Source organism: Solea senegalensis, linkage group LG1 (assembly GCF_019176455.1).
Source record: "Solea senegalensis isolate Sse05_10M linkage group LG1, IFAPA_SoseM_1, whole genome shotgun sequence".
Taxonomy (NCBI): Eukaryota; Metazoa; Chordata; class Actinopteri; order Pleuronectiformes; family Soleidae; genus Solea; species Solea senegalensis.
Window position 1 is genome coordinate 10,370,711 of NC_058021.1, and position 23,724 is coordinate 10,394,434.

General features: G+C 41.2%; 3 protein-coding genes across 5 annotated transcripts in view; all 3 read right to left on the minus strand.

Annotated features, from left to right (window-relative positions):
* The window catches only part of LOC122768129 (receptor-type tyrosine-protein phosphatase S-like), a 68,188-nt gene extending 59,230 nt beyond the window's left edge, over positions 1–8,958 (minus strand). Inside the window, exon 1 of the mRNA XM_044023897.1 lies at positions 8,667–8,958. The gene's annotated coding sequence lies outside the window, so the exon portion shown is untranslated. The remainder of the gene's footprint in view (positions 1–8,666) is intronic.
* A 3,508-nt stretch (positions 8,959–12,466) lies between these two features.
* fem1a (fem-1 homolog a) lies at positions 12,467–16,187 on the minus strand. The gene has a single exon (XM_044043859.1). It carries the CDS (start codon positions 15,872–15,874, stop codon positions 14,021–14,023), a length of 1,854 nt encoding a protein of 617 aa, XP_043899794.1. The 5' UTR covers positions 15,875–16,187; the 3' UTR covers positions 12,467–14,020.
* A 2,311-nt stretch (positions 16,188–18,498) lies between these two features.
* On the minus strand, positions 18,499–21,260 carry LOC122765505 (C2 calcium-dependent domain-containing protein 4C-like). Of its 3 annotated transcripts, none has more exons than XM_044019813.1 (3): positions 21,099–21,260; positions 19,859–20,634; positions 18,499–19,698 (listed from the first exon to the last, which is right to left on the minus strand). In XM_044019813.1, the coding sequence occupies exons 2-3, from the start codon at positions 20,603–20,605 to the stop codon at positions 19,147–19,149; spliced, it is 1,299 nt and encodes a 432-aa protein (XP_043875748.1). In that variant the 5' UTR covers positions 20,606–20,634; positions 21,099–21,260; the 3' UTR covers positions 18,499–19,146. The 3 variants fall into 3 exon arrangements, with proteins under 3 accessions (XP_043875748.1, XP_043875731.1, XP_043875739.1); XM_044019796.1 differs by having other exon boundaries at positions 20,997–21,260; XM_044019804.1 differs by having other exon boundaries at positions 20,849–21,260.
* Between the last annotated feature and the right edge of the window lie 2,464 nt (positions 21,261–23,724).

Here is a 23,724-nt window from a genome sequence, read left to right on the forward strand (position 1 = left end):
GCCATGATTCATTGCTGTGAATATAAATGAATCTGGAGACTTGGGTGTATCAACTAAACTTAATGCTGGAGGATGCTGAATTTAGGACAGCTCAATACTTTTCCCCAACAGTGGGGGAAAAAAAAGAAAAACTGACACATTGCAATAACATTCCCAACCAGAAGCAAAAATTTCCATCACTGGTATGAAGTTGTAAACAAGGTTTTCACTAGATATTAAATCTGATTTTTCAGAGCAAATATGTGTCATGGGGACATAGAAATGAAGAAATAACTAAATAAATAAATAGTATTTTTCAAAGCAGTGTGCTGCTGATATTAACTTTAGCCTCAGACTTTTGTTAATGTCACTTTAAAAATGTAATAAACTGAATTCTGAGCACATTTAGTGGTTAGAGTCTGAATCAGGGGTGTCAAACATATGACCCCCGGGGCCAGAGCCGGCCCACTAGAAGGTCCAAACTGGCCCACGGGATGAATTTGTGAAAATGTCATATTATGATTAGAATCCAATCAAAACGAGAACTACTATATTTTTCAGTTCCAGACACCTGTGACTAAATGCTTTGTGCCTTTGTTGATCCACTGTGATCTGTACGTTCTGGTGCACGATGTATAAATGGCAAACTTAGGCATGATATTTCTGTATATTATTATTGCAATTGCACTTATTTTTCTCAAGAAATGTCATGTTCATAATATGTTTTGTAAAAAAAAGATACGTGATTAAATGTAAGGACAATTGGAGTATTTGTGGTTTACAGGGTATTATGCTAATATTTTAATGGTCCGGCCCACTTGAGGTCAAATTGCGCTGTATGTGGCCTTTAACTAAAACTGGCTCTAAATTATAAATCAAACAATTGTTAAATTGGTAATGAAATGATTTTAACAAACTGCTTTCTCAAAGAAAACATAAATCTTTCACAGCTTGCTTGCGTTTGTTGTTTTGCATTGTATGTTTTTCTATGCTGCCAGATCTCTGGTGCAAAAGGCTTTCAGCCTCAGTAAGACTTACACGGTTAAATACTGATGAGATTAAGGCTTGATATTAATTTTGATTATGATGATAATGATTCAAGTACCAAAACCTAGTTAAATTTCACCCAGAATCTCTGTTTGTATATTAATAATAAATGTATATTGTATTCTATTTTGTATATTATATTTAATGTATATGCTTTCACCCAGTGTCTCTTTTTTGTAAACTATGTACTACAGTGCTCTCTTACATGTATTTCAATGGCAAGTTTCCTTCAAGACCAACATAAACTGTGCTGGTTTACTGATAATAATGAACTTAACATGGAATAATGGAATCCAAAATTATAATAATAGTTACCTTGGGATTGTGGAAACAAAATCAAATTTAAAATTACACCCACCCACAACCTCTCTCTGGAGTTCTCTGGCAGGGAGCACACATTTTGCTTGAGGTCCCACTTTAATTTACTAATCACCTGCAGCTAATGATGTAGAAGAAGTGTGATAAGTAAGAATTAAAGATTGCAGAAAGACAAAGATTGGAGAAATTACACAAACTTCACTCCTCTGTCGAATACTACAAGGATGTGAATCAGTAACATCAGGACATCAATAGAATCTCACACCAGCGTGACTATTATTTATAACTACAGTTCGATTACTGTTCTCCACTTTTAAATTCTGCAACGTGCTGCAGGGTTTTGTTCAGTGCAAACCCCATACGCAAGACAACTTGTGTATTCGTGATGAAGAACAAAGGGAAGGATGGCAAAGGAGATGCGTGACTCTGCCTGCCTAAATCCTAATGTGCTAAAAAAGAAAAAGTGAAAAGTTTTCTTTCGACCTCAGTCGCGGCATGTCTAGGACACAGCAGATTTGTAGCAGCCCAACAATGGTGCAGGAAATGTGCACCCACACATCTTAAAGGAGCCCCAAGGTCAGACAAACTGACAAACTAAAACGAGCAGTAATGGACGTATCAGCGTCAGCAAGCGGCAACAGCTGGACTGGCTCCTGCTAAGAAGGAAATGTATTTTCCAATTGACATGGAAGTGCATATAGAGCAGATTATCAGACAGGGTCAGAGCAAAAAATAGCGTTAGAAATGCTGGTCTGCTCACAGGAAGTTAAGAATTAGGACTGCTGGAATGAGTCCGCCTCAGTAAATCTAACGTTTCCTTTATAAGGAGCATACGGTACATCTGTTAGGTCTCACTGTTGATAATAAAACAACATTTTCCTTTCAACCTATTGGCCCATAACTCACTAATGCAAAACTATCTGTTTTCTGTGTTGGACTATGCTCATGTAAAAAGAGACATGATAGAATAGAGAAGTTCAAAGAAATAAAATATTTCTTTAGAAACAAAAGGCCAAGTAGACGTTTTTGTCAGCAGCTAGAATATATTTCTTTCAAAAAAAAGACACTGTGAATGTGCCTGAAATGTATATGTGCTTTAACGTGTCCCATTTGGTTTCAAAGTGATGTATGCGTATCTCTGGTGGCTGAAAACCTTGCAGTTGAAATTTAAACAATTTGCATACTTTCAAATCAGTTGAAGGATTACTTCCTCCTCCATGAGCCGAGTCAATTTTTCAGACCCTTCAACCCCTGGGCTCATATACCTCTCTCAAAGTCAAAACAGCATTGTCGTGTTTTTTTCCCCCCTCGTTGCAAAATAAAATTGACATTTTCCAGATCGAGCTTCACCTAACAGATGAAGGCTTTCACCTAACGACACCAAACAACCACAGAGGAGCACGATGTGTGCGTGTCCACACACCGACACCTACACAGCCTTCACTCAAAGGAAACGGCAGGCGTAAAGCTTGCAAACAAACCACCCAAACATCTTTCGCAATTCCTTCCAGCGACCTCTGTCTCACTGTTGCTCGCTCCTCACAGGCAGCCGATCTTCTGTGCAGCGGCTCATTATGCAGGCTGATGGTTGAGTCCTTGTCAACTCACTGTCCAATTAGCATATCTAAGGCTGGCACAGACTCTTATTCCAGCGGCAGCGAGTACTGTACACACATACTGATGTCCACATAGTTATGCACTTGCATGTACATCCCTAATTGTTAAACAGCTTTGGCATGAAAGGGAAGAGGCACTGTGTAAATCGCCCAATTACACAGTCGATACCTAATGACAGCCTAAGCCACACATTTGCTTCTTTGAACGCTAATAAATGCTGGTATTATCTATCTATACATATATCTATCTATACGTCACTGATGGATGGTTCGGTGTTCATTTAACAGCTTACACATGCACACGCACCAACCCCACACATACACACACACACACATATGCGAGAAAGACATTGCCAGCCAAAACACACCGCAGCCAATTAATGAGCTTCTCCTGGAGCAGGACTAAAGCTCCCTGACAACAGAGAACACCTTTATTTTCCTGGACGACACTGTCATCATCATATTTCTATTGTGTGCTTTTGTGAAGGGGACATTCCATCCACCACCCTCCTTGTCGGAGCTGTTTAGCAAAAACCTGCACATCAGTCATCGTAGACCAACCATGGCTGGATTGAGGGCTTGTTGATGAGCTCATCCTGGAGAATGATAACGGCAGCCTGGAGAAACACGGAGCCGTCTTTTAACAGCCTTATATCAATTGATCAGTCATATACCATTATCCAGCCGAGGATGTTTTTAATGTAAGCTACAGAGAAAGCCTAGATATTGATTTGGTTTTTTTTATCATTGATTTATAGAAAGAATAGCAACATTTGAGAGCTCACAACATAGTCTACAGTACAAGCACCTGGCGCTCCAAAACACTGATTTTGCTGCTCATTCACTGTCACAAACTGTACGCATGAAATCATAAAGGAATCCTTTATTTATTTAGTGATGATGTAAAATATCTCCCGTCCTTTTGGGAGCTGCTTGCGAATTTCCCTGAGACATGCTGTTGTGTTTGCCAGAGATTGAATTCTCCCTTGTGTATTTGTGCTGCCATGGTCACCTGTCTACTATGATCACATGACATGTTGTCCATTGAGAGCTCATTATCTCCTCACTGCAACAATGTTCCACCACAACAACAGCAAGATCAGAAAATGTCCCATTCGTTCACATTCCTACTGCTGTGTATGAAGTTGATTTGAGTCACAAAACCGGGGCCAAAGATGTCAATTTATACTGACAACGCCGCACTACATGGTTGGAGACTTAAAGAGTTCACTACTCAGAAGAAAAGTGACTCTGGTGAACAAATATGTACGTGCTACACAGGTGGCCAGTCTTAGCAGCTCTGTCACTAACCAGCCCTTGCATGACTTCCTGATGGAGATGAGATTTGTGACGCCAAATGAATTCCTCCTTGAGGGACGATAAAGTTGTGAATAGAATTGAAAACGGGAGTAATGGGGTAGAAAAACTGCATTTGTCCTGCGTCTCTCATTGCTGAAATCAGATGGAGAAAGTGCGTCTCTGTAAGTGAAAAGATGAAATGCTTGTCGTGGGTAACAGACTTGCGCATGGATGCTTTTCACCAATGAATAGCCATTACTCTCACCTCGGCCAAACAAATACTTCATCTTAGCTGGCACCCTGTGCACTTTGGAGACAGAGTAATCATGAAATGCCACAAACAAATGTGAAGTTGTATTCCATAGCCGTGTCAACCACTCCCCCGCTCTACACAGACTACAAAATGTTCCCACTGACCTCTGAGGGACACTAATCTCCAAACTTTTAACTTGTCCCTCTCTCTCTCCCTCTCTCTGTTGCTATGGAGAAGAGTTTTTTATGATGTTGTCCTTTTTCTATCCTCTGGTATAAAAGTCTTTTGGGAGAGTAGAAACAATGAAAACAAAGACACGCTTTCACTAAATAGCATTTGGAGCCACATCATTTTACTCTTTGTAAAATGTATCTGTTGTGACATCACCCATTAGAATCTAAACTCGTGTTCCTGAATCCTTCATATTTGTGATTTGGCCGGCAACATATTGAATTGTGACGCAGGCAACATTACAAACAGAAGTTTACAGACATTACCGGGCACCAACTGGACGGTAGCAGCTGTCACATTGGTGTCCACTCAGTTCTGCTCTGCTCTGTCATCTATTTTCCTCTAAACTGGAACATGATTTACCGACAAAAAACAACAACATCATGTTCTATTGAAGAAGACCAGAAACTAGCGATTCCGACCATTACCGCCTCAGGAAAATGTTGACTGATTTTTATAAATTACGCCCATACATTAGCATGATAGCATGCAAACATGTATCATTTCAGCATAGGTACAGTCATTTCTCCAACAACCATCTCTAATGTGGCTAAAATGTAAAACAACTGAGGGATAAAAGCTAATTATATGCTGTCATTTTCATCCCAGTGTATGAAGGTCACTGAAGGTCATAACTGGTGATTAGCACGAGCATGATCAGTTAGTCGCTGAATTTTGCTGCCTTCATGAGCATGCATATGACTTTATCTCACAAATAAAGCGACGTTGAGTAAAAATCGTATTATTTCATGTCGTGGAATGTCTCAATTCTATTTTGGCATGCATCTAGCTGGAATCAATTCATCCAACTTTGCAGAAAAATACTAGATATAAAATAGAGCTAGAAGCAAGGTGAAAAGAATACTCTGGTGTATGAACACACGGGCAGCAAACCAGCGCCTACACTTCAAAGTGAATGGTCCCCACTCTTCCTCCAAGTTCTGATTAGGTAGTTTGTCTCCTGCTTTGTCAGCCATCTTGTCAGTCAGTCTAACCCTCCTAATGACTCCTGTCAGTCAGGGATGTAACTGTCAAACCCAATCAATAGTGACACTTCCTCCTCCCATGATTGGATAATGAACTGTGTACATCAACATATTTAGCATTTCTTTTTTTTTTTTTTCCTTCGTTTGCAAATGTCAACAGAAGGAAAACCTCGACATGTTTCTCGACACGAGATTTGCAGGAGAAGCGAGAGAACTTTTGTTTGCTGACGACGACGGCAAAATCCCATTCAGGTGGAGAGGAATGAGTTAGCTGCAGAGGGTTGACCAGAGGACAGCAAACGGCGAAACGATACCCTGCTTTGCATTAGGAAAGAGAGGGGGAGGGGAGGGAGGATGGAGAAGATGTCTTCAGATGTGGCAGTTGTGATGAAAAGAGAGGCAAATGAGTCAAGACAAGAGGTGGAGAAGAGAGGAAGGGAGGAGAGGTAGTGGAGGAGTGTGCATTATTCATCCCTGCTGACACACCAGAATATCTGATTCATCTGGAGAAGGGCATCAGTCAAGTCACAACCTATCTCTCAGGCTTCATTTGCACGCACACATATAGATATAGACATGTGATGAGCACACACACAATTGCAAATGACCTCCGAGATAAAAAAAAATAAAAAACCGGGGGGGGCGGGGTAATTATGAGTCTGGCTCACTGAAGAGATCCTGAGTAACAGACTGAGGTTGGTCTTTGCACCAGCATTTTCCATCAGGTACAACAGATGCCATTACTTGTTTATGCACTTACTGATTGACTGTCTACAATTTGCCTATGTATACAGCTGACATTTTATAATACTGTATAAAGCAGTTGAAACGTCGACACAAATCTGAACTAAATAAAAAGAATCCCAACGGTCCAGGAGGAGGATACGCCTCCATGTTGCACATCCTGACGTCTCATCCCTTTTGTCATTAAACTGTGTCTTCCTTTTCCTCACCCACCAACGCAAATAATTCCAACCTTGCCCACGTCTGATGGCTTCATTCTGCATGCTGCGTGCACTGTTTCCAGCCGTCTCTGAATAAACAAGTGGCTGAGAAGACAAAAGCGCACTGTTTGGAAGGCTTTGAAAAGGTCAATTAATATCAATGCCGAGACAACAACAAAGTTTTTGCCTGCGTGTAATACAGGTGGCAACACTCCCGGCATCAAAGTTGCACACACTGATGTTCTCCCTCCTGCCGGCTGACGGGTGCAGCAAATCTAACGCACATGGAGATTCAGACAAAAACCCACGGATGGGCACAAAGTGTTAAACAAAGAGGGAGAGCAGAGCGCGGGGCAGTTAGGGTAATGCTGCTTTGAGAAACTGGGAATAAGACTTCAATGAGCCCTTTGACGTGAAACCAAAGCTGCACCACTGGGAGCACACGTCATCTGGCATATTCAAAACTGGCTGGATCTTACAGTGGTATCTGCTTGGAAAGAGTCTGGAACCATTGAGGCCTGTGGTTGAACCCAGTGAAATGCTATTTAAGGGAGTACATGCCATCACTGATTTTATAATATGCTCCTCTCAACAGTGCTTAGATGAATACCTGTGGGGCTGAGCATCGCTCGGCTCGTGGAGGAGACTATTTGATCTGTTTCCAAGAGACAGATGAAAAATTGCTAGTTGAATTATTCTGCTTCCACATAATGGTTTTCGCTGTCAAAATAATGCAAATACCTAGATCCGTGTCGCTTTCATGAAGGTGAGTTGCGCGTTTCTCTATTAGACAGGCAGTCTTCCTGAAAAGACTGGGGGCAGCTAAAGAGAAGAATCCATGTGTAAAAATGACTGATTAGAATAATTAGGGACGTGGAAATGGTCTGGAACAATAACCAGCAAATGCAGAGTGCCCCAGGGAAAATTTCCCATCTGTGTGCGTGAGGAAGACCTCCCTCAGTTTTCACCAAGACGGTGCAATTTTCCACTTTGCACAGACCACACAAGTGGAAACACAGAAAAGAAACCAACAGTCGTTTGTAGTTTACATGTGTGAATCCAAAACAAGCCATAGCCCACGGTTAAATGTGTCAGGGTGAATCGATGTATCATTAAATTACACTCTGCACTCTACACACAAGTGGATGCGTTGACAACGAATCCTACTGTGTGTAATTATAGACATATAATTACACACAGTAATGTAAAGCACTGCCTATATGTGCGGATGGGCTTCTTTTTTTTTTGTTAAATAATGTTTCAGAGCAGAAGCAGCTGCCACTCTATTGTCCATCTCACCACCTGGTGTCACACAAAAACACAATTCTAATGAATTTATAATCTGCAAATGACAGTTTCCTATCATATTGTTCATAATCATATGCACATAGTGGGAATTACATTTTACTTTTGCTCACTTATATTTTGTATGTCTAAGTATGTCTTAGTAAGTATGTCTTTTTTTTTAAAATAATAATCATATATATCCGTGCTACATCTGGGATGTATGTGCATGTATTTATTTCTCCATGCTCAGTTGACATACAATTCAATGTTATTGTCCATATTGTGTTCCCTTTCCTTTCTCTGCTAAAATGGGATAGATATTTTCCCCCTGGTGCTCTGTAGAAAGACACTTTTAAACGAGAGAGGAACAAAGGCTTTTGCCAGCCAGAGTCCCTCACGCTGCCCAGCCAAGAATAAGCAGGAGGGTGAAAGGGGGACGCGCACTCATTGACAGTCGGCCTGATGTGCACAAACACCTTTAACGTTTTAAACAAACTCCCAAGTGATGCTGTGATGAAACACGGATCAAAACCCCCCACAAAGAAAACTCTCCTAACCCATGACAATAGATACACGGTGCAATTATTCACTGATATACACTGTTTCCTCGTTAGTTTGCTAAAGGTTATTCGACAAGACAAAACCAGCCGTTTGACTGTGGGTGGGGTGCACGGCTGCGAACATGATATGCAGGATGCGGTGTTACCTTGGTGGGAAGTGCTCCGTCTTCTTCTCCTCTGTCTGCTAGATGCATGTGGGTGGATTTGCAGCTGGAAGCTTCCCCGGTAACAGAAAGGATGAATGTAAATCCAGTGGCAGCACAGCTCCGCTCAGAGAAAGCGCTGTCTTTGTGGGGGAGATGATGCGTGCACACATCGCCGTGTGTCGTGGCTGCCTGTCGTGGACCGAGCGCAGCAGCGGGTCAGGGCTGCTCCTCAGCCCTTTGACGGGGGAGCATTGTCGGTCGGGCGGCCTCAGATGCTGCTGGTTGATGTCATTGATACTCCCTGCCTTTCTTCCTCAATGCCCTCCTACTTCCCTCCCCCTCCCTGCGCTATCTCTTTCGCTCTCAAACACCCCCCGCCCCCTCCCCTCCCCCCCGTGTACACACACATGACGTGATGCGGGCAAGGTCTCCAATAGCAACCGTATCCCCCATCACCCGTGTTACCCCCATTTCCACACACACACACCACCTCCTCCTCATCCAGCTGTGGTGCCAAAGAGGTGGTTGCAGCTGGGTGAGTTAAAGTTGCTTGTGAATTGGCGACTGAATCCCCACACACACTCTGATCCCCAGGGGCTACAACGAAGAAATAAGCACCTTTAAAAACCCCGTAGATCCCGATAATATAGTGTCTAATCACAGCTGTTGGCAGGACTACAGTGTCGGAGTGCACCATTAAATTATAGCTACTCTAAAATATTGCAAGGTGAGCACAACTCACTGTAGGACATTATTGGGGCACACACTATTATTATAATAATAACAACACCATAGGAGACATATCATAAACTAATATAGAATGGTTTATGCCCTACATTAACAGCATCGGTAATTATCAAAAAAAAGTTTCTGTAATGGTTAATACACCAGTGTGTAGAGGCCCGAAATTATATTTTTAATGATATGATTATTATTGCTATCCATTCATTTTCAAATGTACTGTTTTACAAAAAGAAACCCTGACAAAATAGTTAAGCACATTAATATTTCTTGATGTCAAATTCTAGTTATTTACTTACATTCCTGGAAAAGAAAAATAGTGGTGACTGTTATGCTGGATTCATTTCTGACTTCTCAGAGTAGAAACCCAGTGAGCCGGCTCAAATTTGGGTATAAAGAGGTGAATTCAGTTTGTTATTTGCCAAAAAATATCAATAACATGTTTAGTTTTTGAAAGATTTCTAAAATATCTATGTTGGTGGTCTAATTAATGTGCTAAGCACAGTATATTAGGGATAGGCCAATATGATACTCATTATTGGTCCAATTCTGGTCCAAAATCACAAAACTTAAAATCTGATACAATCCAGTAAACCGTAAATATCACGTAAAATGTTATTAAGCACAGACTGTAACGAGAGATGTAAAAGAAAGAAGAAAAAGTTAATAAAAAGGAGCTATAGTTTTTGAACCTGCAGGTTATGGGTATAGGTGGTAAATACATCAACACAAATTATAAATAATAAAATCAGGTTCTGCCTCATTAGGATCAGGTCCTGGTCTCCATGAGGACAAGCAGTCCTGTCAAGGTCAGTGTTTATGCCTGAAAAGGTTCTAAGGACATAACTAATGCAGCACGAACACACACACACACACACACACACACATACACACACACGCCGCTCACAGTCAAACAGATGAACACAAAGCCAAATGGTGCCTAAAAACCACCTTGGCAACAACATACAGAACAACATACTTATTGTTTAGGATATGATGTTATAAGTTCTGATGTTTCAGATATTACAGCCCCTCAATAATATTTTTTATAACTATCTCAATTGTAAAACCAGTTTGCAAAAAACAGACTAATTAAAAACATTGATTGTCATTTCGGCTGCATTGGTATCGGCTGTGTTTGAACCTGCTCATAACAATGGATGTAACTCATTGTTATAAATCAGTCATTCAGTCAATCAATGCCATAATGCACTGAATGTGTCACATTTGTGTACATTGGAGGAAAGTAAAAAAAAAAACCTGGTTTTCCTTTTATTCACAAACTAATTGATATATACTGTATATTTTAAATGTTTTTTGATTTCGCAAGAAAGCATCACATGGAAATGGCTGCAGGAAAATCATCCAACAAGGAATAAATTACACGGAAGTGATCCTGACCTTAATTTGCAAAACGTGTTAAATAAGCCTTCTGGGGGGAAACATGGGCTCTGTTCCAGGGCGGTGACTCTGATGTCCATGCACTCATTAATTGAGCTTAAAAAATCTTCAGGAAAAACAAAAGAGAGAAGAAAAAAAAACTCCTTTTGGGTGTAAGACATGCTTCATGTAGTACTAAGACATTCTTTGTTTTCTCTTATCGTTTTGGTTGAATTTAGGTCACATTACATGAGAAAAACATCTGCTAATAGGGCAGAAACCGAGGTGTTGGAGTTTGGTGTTGTAGGTTGGCATGGTGCTGTGCGAGAGACACCCCTACATTATAAATGAATATTCAGCTCTGCCAAATGCCTTTATTTGAAGCTCATTTTCTCTTTCTCTTACCACTCCCTCACACAAATATCGCTTGACAGGTCGTGATAATGAGTGGAAAATTAAGCAACTGCGATCACTGCCGATGACATCTGCTGATATAGGCTTTTGAGTCTATCACATGGTCCTCAAGGGACAAAGGACGCCAGTATGACTGACTTTATTTGCAGCTAGTGACATCTAGTGGGAGATTATTGCTACGTGCTGTGGTGGGTGGGAAGTGGTAATGCAGAAGGTTTATGCATCTTGGATTAGTTATACCACAATGTATTGAAGTCTCTTGTTGGCAGAGGAAGCACTCCATAAACAATTTTTAACTTTATGACTCTGAAAATGCAAAGCACATTTTTGAAGCCAGTTTTATTTCCATTTTATATCTTGGAGCCTGCTTCCTAAGTTAATAATATAAACATTTACAACCACGAGGTTTCACCCACCCCAAGAGACCTTTTAAGATCTTCTATAACTTGTCACTGTTTTGTTTCATGACACTTGGACACATGTGTGCCCTAATTTACCAACAGGGGTCTATAAAGCACCTATGCCAACATGTGTTGCATTCGCACCAACAATGGACAGTTACAAAAGCAGATAATTATATCAGGTAATGCCATCATAATAATTTGTTTCTATGTCCCATCTGAATAATGTAGTCTTCTTTGTTCATGTACTGTCACTGCCAGTCACCCCATGAACTGCCTTACTGTATTGCATTACACTACTCCCACTTTCAGAGTTGAAGCTAGGGCAAAAGACCTAAAATTAGCAGGGTAAGTGCGCTGTCTCTACCTCTACCCTGCAGCCGTGACGTTAATTGCACTCTATTTATATTTTAAGAGAGCTGGACGCTGAAAGATCAAGTTTCTGTCATGCTTTATGTCAGTGTCCTGTTTTAGAGCAGAGCAGCCCTTGTTTAGTAAAAAGAGCTGAATTAAGTGAGCACTGTTTATTTATAATATTGCACTAATGTAACACATGCGCTACAAATTATTTTAGTCTTACACTCTTTAAATGCAATCGTTTTATAGACATAGCTGCTCTGATGTGGTTGTAGTGGTTTATGTCCTACTATCGCAACCATTAACCCATCTAGATATGTGTAAAGTGGCTATTAATGCAAATGCTGCTATTGTAAGCCACAGCACTCAAGCCCAAGTAGTCGTGACAAATCAGAGTACAGACAGATCCAGTTATGGATAATTAAAGCTCCTTTTTCCACATTTAGAATTCAGAAAAATAAATGGCTCAACAACAACACTACAAATTCCACAGATAAGCACACAGAACCCGTTGTGATACTGAATTTTATTCAAGTATCTTCAACACACTTTTGTTCTTGAGTTATCATCAGTTAAACGTATCAGCTGAGAAAGATGAAGGCAGCAACAGTTCATAGCCTGAATGTAAGTTGGAGACTCAATGTGCATTCAACTTGGTGATGCTTAGCATATAAACAAACAAATAAAACATTCATGATAACAGAAGATAGACAAAAGAGACAATTAAAAATAAGACTAAGATGCAGGAGTGCCCTGAGGGCCACCTTTTCAATTTCTGTGAACTGCATCTGAGATTAAAGGGAAATTCAATCAAAGACAATTAAAACACGAGTTGGACAGTTACCTTATGACCTTTACTTAAGATACAACAGGAGGGTGTAAGGTCAGTTATAATGCAAAGCCCTGTTTCTGAAGCTGCTTCTGATATTGAATTAAATATCTTCACAATGACGTTTCACAGAAATACAGGGATGTAGGCACATTTCAGGCTCCAGTTTCAAATCGTTCAGAAATAGGCAGAAGAAAAAATTCTAAGTTCATAAACTCAAAAGATATCAATTCACTGTCAGTGAAGCATCCCCAGATTCAACACAAGACAAACATGTACAATTAAATAATAGTTTCATCCCATGAAAAACATGTAAGTGATATTTTTTTTGCTTGAAAACAAAGTTGCCTCTTGATTGAAATATCACAAACTGAATAGGTTATAAATGCCTTTCAAGAGACTGGGAAGTGTGAGTCAAACTCTTCCACCAGCTCCATTTACCGGTCATATGACTGCAGGATGTCAAATCATGTCACAGTCTGAAATGTCAAACAACTTGAGTTGCTTACTGTCTGGAACTAGATGTTTTGTGAGATTACATTGATTACATTGCCTGCAAACAATGTGGAATATATGTTAGTTGCTATTCATTTTGCAACACAATCTGTAACAGAGCCTAACTCCATAGCTGACTTTTGGCACAGTCAGTTCAACACTACTCAAACCATAACACATGGTATATGTGAACATGTAGAACCATGAAAAAAAAATTAGGTTTGTTCAAATACATCCTTTCTGCAAAGATTCACAGAACAAAAAGATATTTGCATCCACTCTTTAATTTCCATGCATGTTATCTGGCTACTTTGATCAGATGCTTTCTATCAGTAACACTAAAACCCAACTTGTATTCGGTTCAGCCACATCACCAACACTAGCACCGTCATACTGCAATGCTCTTTTTTTGAGAGGAAAATGTATTCAAGCCCATATCAAGTTGATGTTATCCACAGCTTTAAATAGCAAGTAGAAAGCATCACTGTAAACATCTACATGAAGATAACTGAGATAACTGATCAGATCTCAGCTAGTGATTTATGCCTACAGGCTGGATATTTATTGCTATGGTTTGTCAGACATGAGGATGTAAAGCAGGAGTAAAGCAGGAGTCCAAAAGGGCAGAGATGAAGAGAATAGTGTGCAGGAGGACTTTTGGTGCATGTCATAATAAAGTATGGCGGACAACAGGGGTGGTAGTGCAGGGATTCCTTGTCATGGGAGCGTAGTGAAAGTCAGTGCAGCTCAATGAAAGCCTCCATCTCCTCAGAGATGAGTCCCCTGTAAGGAAGTTTGTGCTTTTCAACCGCGCGAGCTGCCAGGCACTGAAGGGTGATGTAGTTTAGTGGGTAAAGGGCCGGGAGCCCACTGCTCTGCTCATCCAACAGCTCATAGGCTGTCTTTCTCTGAGAATTTGTGGCATCAAAGTGAGCCCCGGCCTTCAGAAGTAGTGCCATAATCTCTGGACAACCATTATTAGCAGCAATGTGCAGTGGTGTGTTGTTCTCACAATCACGTGAATCGATGTCTGCACCGCATTCTAGGAGCAGTGCTGCCACCGCCTGGGAGGGGAAGCGACCAACTGGGTAGCGGCCCACCGACGTTGTCTCCTTGTCAACAGCCATGTGGAGAGGAGTGAAGCTGCTCCGACCTCGGGGGTTTAATTTAAGCAGACGATATACTGTGTGCTTCTTCTGGTGCTCCTGCTCTGGGCTGCACTCCAGCTTCTCCAGCAGAAAGATAAGGTGGAGAATGATGGAGAGGGCCTTGGTGAACTGTGAAGGTTCTGGAGGGTTGTCTCTTTGTGCCACAGCTCTCTCTACCTCCCTCACACTTTTCCCCAACACAGTCATCAGATCATGGAAGGTGACACGTGTTGACAAGGTGCCTTTGGCCCTGTCCTGAAGAACAAATGAGAAGAGCTCTGCAAAGGAAAGGAAACTGGAGGCTGTCATGGGACTAAGAGGGTCTAAATTGCTTTGCTGCATGTCTAAAGCATACTTCCATAAGCTGATGCAGCGTTCAAAATTGCCCGAGTCTGCATACACAGCTCCCCTGTAGCGGATGTAGTAAGAGGTGTCTGGGTGCGACGGTCCCAGGATGCGCTCTCGTACCAACAATGCTTGCATCCTCATTTCGTCTGGATCTGTAATCAAAGCTTCCAGTTCCTCGGCTGTGCTCACCTCCTGTGCACAACCATAGGCAGGGATTGGGGGACCAGGGGGAGGCTTTGCCAGGGATCCAGCTTTGTCGCCTGGCTGCCTCAGTTCCATAGCCCTTCTCCAGTACCTCATCGCCCCCAAGAGATCCCGCTTTTTGTCAACAAAAGTAGCCCCAAGGAGTTCAAGTGCATCAATGCGTTCCTCTCTGGAGGAGCGAGGCTGGTGGATGAGATATTCCACAATGTTGGTGTGACCTGTGACACTTGCAGCGAGGAGCGGGGTCATTCCGTACCCATCCCTCTCCATGCGGGCATTGCACTTGAGCAGCATCTTCATGATGTCCAGGCTGCCTGACTCAGCACAGTCGTGAAGGGCGGTGTTTCCTTTCACACTCTTACGGTTGACATCTGCTCCGCGGTCCAAGAGGAACTTTGCTATTTCCTTATGGCCCTTGTAGCAGGAGATCATGAGGCAGGTATGTCCGTGGCGGTTAGCGACCTCCATATCGGCTCTGTGCTCCACCAGGTAGCGCACGATCTCCAAGTGACCGTCGAAGCAGGCGGCTCGTAGAGGCGTAGAGTTAGTTAATGTTGCGTTGTTCACCGAGGCACCGTGTTTCAGTAGCGTCTTCACCACAGGAAGGTGACCAGCTGCTGAAGCCGCCCACAGCGGCGGAGCCCCCTCGATGGTCTCACCGTCAAAGTTAACCGAACCACCGAGTTCAACATTTGCTTTGCAGTGTTCAAGAAGGTAATCTACAACCTCTAAATGTCCGTATCGGGAGGCTACCAACAGAGGAGTGCCTCCCTGTGTTTTCTCCTCGGCTAAAGCCTCCAGCTCCTCAGGAGTTTTGTTGCACAGCAACTTCTGGATAAGTTTTAGCTTACCATCTCTGGCCGCGTTGAAAACCGCCGTCGTTATGTCCATTTTACAGGCTCAGTACTGTCGCACCGGACACCATCCCCATTACCACCCGTTTCTAGGAAAACTGACGAGTGTGTTTTTAAATAAGACAGAGCAGGAGCGTCAGCCGGGACTCGTTTTCTAGCTTACATCTTTCTGCCATTTTGAGGCTGATGTCAAGATGGCGTGTGTTGTTTGACAGGTCTACGTATGTCATTCCAGCAAAGGATTGTGGGTAGCGTGGTTTTAAAGAGTTTTCCTGATACCGAGTGAGCTGCGCTTGGCAGTTTAAAAATAACTACATTTCCCATGGTGCACAGGAGCTGAATACCGTACCAGCTGACGGCTTCGTTTGTTATGGTTGTTCAGACCAACCAACTAGGGTCACCAGCACAGACAGTGGAGCCACTGAGAGAGAGAGAGCATATGAATTACATTAAATGTTTCATTAAAACTATGTCATAGTTATATACTAAGTATTATTTTTAAATATTTTATTTTATTTAACAGCGATGACGTTAATAATGTTTGGCAACAGTTTCTTTATGGCGGCCCCCATTCTCCCGACAATGCGGTGTTTTGTTTGTGATTCTTTGTATGTCTGGTACATGTGAAGAATTGACAATAAAGCTGACTTTGACTTTAATGTTAACTGTTGGCAGGGTAATAACATTCATGTGCACAGATAGACCCCAGGTGGTGCTCAAGCACCTGCCCCTTTGCCCTCTGATTATTTATATGTATGTGGGACATAGCATAAATTCTCAATTAAAAGTGTCTAATATTGCCCAAAAATGCATTCAAGTTGTAATTTCTGTCATGTCGAGTCTGCTTAAACATCTTGAAACACACATGACTACATGACTGCCGCCAATCATCCTGGAAAGATCTCATGACATCATCACACAAAGACACTGTACACACTGTAGATATCATGGACCTTCTGGAATTCACTGGAAATAATAGATAGCAACTTCACTGTGACTGTATCCCTCCACAGAGTGAAAAGTCATCTACCTTATTTTGAATTCATGAATTCAATGATGTAACATGTCCTGAAGCTTTTCACAAGAGTGGAGCGGTGAAGAATTTGATTAGTTTATAAATTCATTTCTGGGCGATTTGAATACAGATGCAATGACACAACACCACCAGAATCACAAAGATAGTGGCACCATCCCAAAGCAGAACTCAGACAATTTCAAATGGATTGGAAAATATTGTAATAAATGTTGAATATGTGTAAATTCTGTATAAGTTTAGTTCATGTGTAATACACATTAATTATATTATACACAGTATGGATTAAAAAGTGGTCATATACATAGGGAATTCAGTTGTCTCACCTTACAAATCACCTCTGATATTATATATTATGCTGACTGAACTTGGTAAAACTGATTTATCATCTGACCTCAAGATCAATGATAAATATTGTATCATTCAGCACTACTCATGCAACAATCATTGGTCTGTTCTCAATAACCCTGTTTTAATTTCGGTTAATACCTAATATTTGCTTTTCCCAATCAGATACCTCAAATGATCATTTTTAATGTAGAGCATGCACCAAAAGTAAGATGCATCTAGGAGCTCAACAAAGAAACATCCCTTCCAAATGTATCTGCCTTTGAGTCCTTTGATTATGCCTATAGATTATTGGTTACTTTTGATTAATTTGCCTTTTACACAAAAGGAAATGAATCATCTTTTAGCTCACAGTGCCTCTGTGGCTGCTTGTTGAGAGATATTTCAATAGACTCTCACATGTGTTAACAGGATAGGTCAACAACTATTTAAAAAGAAAGGCTTGGATGGATTATATAGTAGTTCCAATTAGGAATACAATGGGTGACACAGATTACTTATCTTGTCTTTTTTTCTTTTCTTTTTGATACGCAGCACAATTATCACTGGATTGCATCTATTGCTTCGCTTTAATTTTGCTAATTTAATTGACTACTTGGACAGTTTTGATTTACACTTTAAATGTGTTTTCTTCCATATTCTTGCAATAAATTCCATTCAATCATTGTTTTGTTTCATTGGACATAGACAAAAGAGAGATTTTTACTATAACAATTTTAGTCATTCTCGTGTTTCACCAGTAGGGGAAGTATACGATCCAAACTTGGATATTACTCTGGGCTCATCAGTGCCAGTCAAATGTAGTAGGATATGTTTTATAACTCTTGAACATTTACTTATTTCCACATTAAAAATATGCCTTTATGATAGATATTTAATACGTAATTCAGTATATAACCTCTGTTGTACATGGAGCAGGAGAATGTTCCATCCAGCAACTCAGCCATGATTTTACCTCCTGCCTTCCTTAATAACAATTTGAAAATCACTAGAGAGCAGCCTAAACAGGAAGCATGTTTTTTTTTTTTTTAATTAAACAGGGAATTTGAATGCTCACAAAGACAATATTGTGTGCAGAGAACTAGGATTAAAAGCCTCACAAATGACACAGCCTGTGCATGTCTCAGCGGACCCTACCTCACCCTTTGCCGAAATTAAGGAGCGCAGAATAGGGGTTTAGAATTATTTCCCAGGGCTTGTGCTTGAGCCAGAGGAATTATCAGAGGACAAAATTACCAAGTCAATACTGTAGGGTCAAAAACAAACAACAGACAGCAACAAAAATTCACCAGTGTGAGTTTAATATTTTTATTTGTGAGTTCAAAGGCACGTTACATAACAACATTCATATCAACAGTACAACCACAAGCCATTAAAATCTAATTCCCAAATATAAATTCTTTCAACGACATAATGGCATTATAAATTTACACAGGAGCGTGCAAAAACACACATGTAATGTTACTGCATTATTACAAAAATACACCGTCAGCTCACACAGGATCATCATTGCATTACAGTCGATATGTTATTGTCCCACGTCACAATGCTCTTCAGAGGAGGCAACACCTTTTGTAAGCTCAATAAATACACAAACATGGACCACAGATCCACAGTTCACATTGCTAAACGACTATTAAACATGTAAATGATGGTGGTTTGTTGGACCTGGTCTGACACTGATCTCTGAAAACAGATAGAGAACCTGAAGACGGGAAAAAGTGGGAATTAATTCAACAGAGGCATCTGCTTTGCGTCCTTTGATGTACATAACACAGTGTGCTGGGATCCCTGTCATCAGCATGCTCTCTCCTGTCCAGTGTGTACCAATTTTGTGGAGAGGGATAAAAAAAATATCACCAGAGAAACAAAGAGGGCCCTCACAGTGCTTAGCTGCTTGTTTTCATTCCAGTCTTGACAGGAGCTCCCTAAAGGCCCTCGAGCAGCTCACTGAGCAACACCTCTCTTTCTCCTAGAAGCACGTCTCTCTTCAAACTGGTTCCTTTGTTCACTACTTTTATCTTCATGGCCAGACTCTTTACTTGTGCCTGAGGCAGTGCATCGAAAAAAAAGTCCTCGTTAAACACGGGATTCCTGCTATTCTTGATAATGGTGCTCCTCTGTTTCTGCTGCTTGCCCGGGTTTAGGTAAATTGCTACACAGCAGTTAATGCTTTTAAGATCTGTCTGCCTGTCATAAAGGGCCTCAGCCGTGAGCACACGCACCCTCAGCCGAGCAGCCTCCGAGTCATAGTGAGTGCTCAGCCTCAGTGTCCCCCCCTTGTGGAGGTTGACGGTGTGCTCGCGCTGCAGGAGGTTCGAAGCAGCCCCCCTAAGTCCACTGTTTTTACATCCACGGAAGGCAGGAGAGGGAGGACAGCGCATGCGGCGGCGCTGCATGTTGGGGCTGTTGTCTGCTGAGCTGCATTCGTCAGTGGAGAGAGAACTGTGCCGCGCCAGGGAACGCTTGGCACGAGAAACCTAGTGAGACAGAGAGAGACAGAGAGACAAAGTGAGCAAGTAAACCTACAGAATGTCTCACATTGATTAAACAAGGAAAAACACTTTTACAACACGGTCCCCCCACGGTCCCCCCCATCTGTTTGTTTATTCTCAGACACACAGAAACTGAAATCCTCACCTTTGCTTGTGTCTCCTGAGTTATGGATCGTAAGAGAGAGGCAGAGCGGGACAGGAGAGGGGAGTTAAAGGGGGATGACTCTGCTGAGGAGCAGGTGTCACTCTCTCCACCACTGAAATAGCGATAGGGGTTGGAGTCAGCAGGGGTCAGTAAAGTCCCCCCTTGGGAGCGCCTCTGTGAGTTTGGGGAGGTGAGCGGGCTGCCCGGGTCACTGTGGAACAGGCTCTCCTTGCGTCGGGTGTGAGGAGATTCCACCAGGGTGGAAAAGCCATAGGAGGTCTGAGCCTTAGGTACATAGGGAAGAGACATTGCAGTCTGTGACTGAGGGTCTGCATTAGTGTTGACTTCAACTTTGACTCTGTCTGCAGATCCGGCACCTGGTTCATCCGCACTCTCTATCTGGATGATGTGACGATTGGCAGACTTCTGGAGATTGCGTGCATCCGCCATGCGGGAGAAGAGGCGAGGGCTGCAGGGGTTCTTGCTCCTGCGAGCTCTGGGGCTCTGGCTGCAGATGGCATGATCAGAGGAGGAAGGTCTCAGGGTGGAGCAGAGCTGAGGTTCTGAGGTAAGAGACTCCTCAGGTGGGCAACAGATGAGTTTAGGGGGGATGAAGAAATCTGGGATCTTCTCTGGAGTGAGGACATTGGCATAAACAGAGACAGGAATGGCCTCTGCTGTCTGCGTTTGTTGAGATTGTGTCCCACTACTCTCCACAGAGCCACGGAGCTTCTCCAATAGCCACATGCCCACTCAGAATCCTCTACTCAGTTTCTCTGTGAACAGAGCAGTGATGCATGAAGAGACACTGCATCCAAAAATGACAACAGACAAAACCAACAGACTTTACTCGATAACTAATGTATAAATATAAATGTATTCCCCTCAAGACATAAGCCTTAAATCTATATGCATGTGTTTTGTTTTGTTTTTGCAAAAACATCCCCTTAAACTATTTTAATCAAGTAATTGAAGGAAGAGTTAACATACGCTGCAGCCAAGAAGCGAAGACATTTCTTTTAGAATTCCTTCATGAAGGTTTTAGGGTCCAAAACGCACATGAATCTACACAATTGAAACGAACGACTTTTCAATTGTTTTTTAAACAAATAAAACAATCACATTTTCCGTTACTTACGCGTAAAATAACGGTGCCAGGCGAGTCCAGATAACTTTTTTCCCCTCAAACAAACCACACTCAACACTAATGCGATGCACAATTAATGTCAAATATATCTACCCGCTGAATATAAAACTCCTTTCCTTCGATAAACGGATCGCGTGCGTGCGTGCGCTTATCCACAGCCCGTCCAAGCACAGGAGTGCGTAAAGGGTGTCAAGACTTGATCCTGAGCGCTTGCCAGCGGTAAAAGGCGGCTGGAGCGGGTCCTCCCGCTTTATATGATGGGGGTTTGTGACTTAAGAGCCAATGAGAAGGTTGTGAAACCTCCCAATGATATTTATCACCAAACTATTCCCTGCGTAGGCACGAAGAGGGGAAGAATCTCATCTAAAGGCTGTTGTTGTTGTTTTTTTCGCCCACGGAACGTCTCAAATTATGTGAGATTCATATCTCACGCCTCATTGATTTTCAAAGACATCGTATCTGTGATTTCATTTGGTGTTCACGTGAGATCCTACTCTCTGGTGCATTGTTGCATAGATGCATTTGTGTTGACAGTGCATCTATCTCTGTAATAAAGGTGCCATAATTGGACTTCCCGGTGAGAAGGTGACGATGATCTGAAGTGACAATGTTGTGTTCACATCCGCCATCTGAATTCACTCTCAGCAATAATAATGAAAGGGAAAGCTTTTGTCACCAGAAAGTGGGCAAATAAAGTGACAAATAAACTGCTTTCATCACAATTTAAGATGCATATCTGTGTCATAAGTAACAGAATCAAACTGCATTTTGCACACTTTAATCATATAGTCACTGCCCACAGAGAGAAATGTATCTGTACAAAGAAATAAGAGCTCAAACATCCCTGTTCTGAAGTCTCTACATTTGCTTCAGCTTGAGTTTGGACTGCGTCTCAAAATCCCACTGATGTCCATAAATCTTCCTGTAGACATAAGACTAAGCTTCCAGATTCTCTCTCACACACACACGCACACACACTGCTGCTCACAGACAGAGCTCTGCAGTGAAGCAGCAGTCTGTGACAGTTTTGGACTAAACTTCAGAATGAAAACTCACTTTTCCCTTTGACAGAACCCCTAATGTTCTATTTAGAGCCGAAAACAAATTGGTTGCTGCCGTGTATTATAGGCTGATTAGATATTTGCATTAAAGATCCGGCTTGTAACCTTTAGGAGCGTTTATTGTCAGAAATGAGTTTGTAAATGTATATTATTGTTTAGGTAAGAGGCTTTTTTATGGAGCCTTCTCTGACACATTTCTATAACAGCTGAATGAGTGCTAAGGTTCCTTGAGATGTTTGAGAAAGGGAAGGAGAAGGAGCAGATGACACTAATTCTTACACTTTTATTTATTTATTATTTTTTGTTTTGTTTTATAGGACAACTTAATATCCGTGGGTGTTGCTTGGTTTATTGTTACAGGCAGCAATTTTTTACTTTTTAATGTTGTTTTTGCTGCTTTTATGTTCTGTAAAGTGTCTTTGAGTATTTAGAAAAAGCACTTGAAAATAGAATTATTATTGTTATTATTATTAATAATAATAATAATAATAATAATAATAATAATAATAATAATAATAATAATTTCAGCTTCAGAACATTGTGCCGAATATGTCAATATTTAATGATAATGAGCAGATCTTAGAATCTATAATGAAGATCAAGTCAAGTCTCTTTAGGTTTATGTCATTTAAATTTTAAACAACACATTGCCTGCATTAACTGCTGTGATTTATTACATACTTATAACTTATCTTGTATTCATTTTGGAGACCTGTGCATGAATAGTCATTACTACATTAATCAGCACTACAGCCAAGGAACAACTAGCATATAATTGTTTTATAACCCACTCATTAGATGTTTCTTTACCGCTTATGAAAGACTTACAATAAAGTGATACCAATTGTTGTTATTAATGTTATTAATCACACTGAGCTGCATTTCCTGTGTGAAATAATGCCCAACAGTCACCGTTCATTAGATTAGAGGCATAACGTAAATGTGCCATCAATGGACAGCTGATTTTGGCACAAAGTGACAATGGTGGACATCTAAAAAAACAAAAAACAAAAAACAAAAACATGATGATTTTAATTCATATGAGAACCTCTGCAAAAGATGTGCTCAAAAGATCCAGAATATAGAAAATAATAATAATAATAAGCAACTAACAAACCAAGTAAAGATAAAGTAATGGACTAATCTTTTTTAAATTCATTTAATTTATATAGTTGCTGGAATAAGGAGCAATGATAAAATTAATTCCAAAATTATACATCGTATATTAGTAAATGAATAAATAAATAAAAATACATTCAACCCAAAGTGTCTTTTGCCAAGTGTTAACATGGAGGTGGATCTGTCATGGTATGAGCAGCCATCTCGTAGGAGTCATTTGGACCAGTCGGTGTTCTGCAGGGTTTGTTAAATGGCCTATACAAATGTGCAGCCATCAGGCTTTGTCCACGGGACACTCTGTACTGCTTCTACACGCTAAACTGACGAGTATTTCACGTATTTCACGTATTTCATGTGATTTCCCCTCATACTTGAACAACAGCAGGACTGTGGAGTGGAACTGAGCAATGTCATTGACAACACACGTGTTCCTCCTACTATTTTATGTCCAAATGCTGTATGAGCTTGTTCATATAGCAGACCAACTTTCACATTACATTACGTCACATTGTTCCATACTGTTCTAACTGTTCTAATAC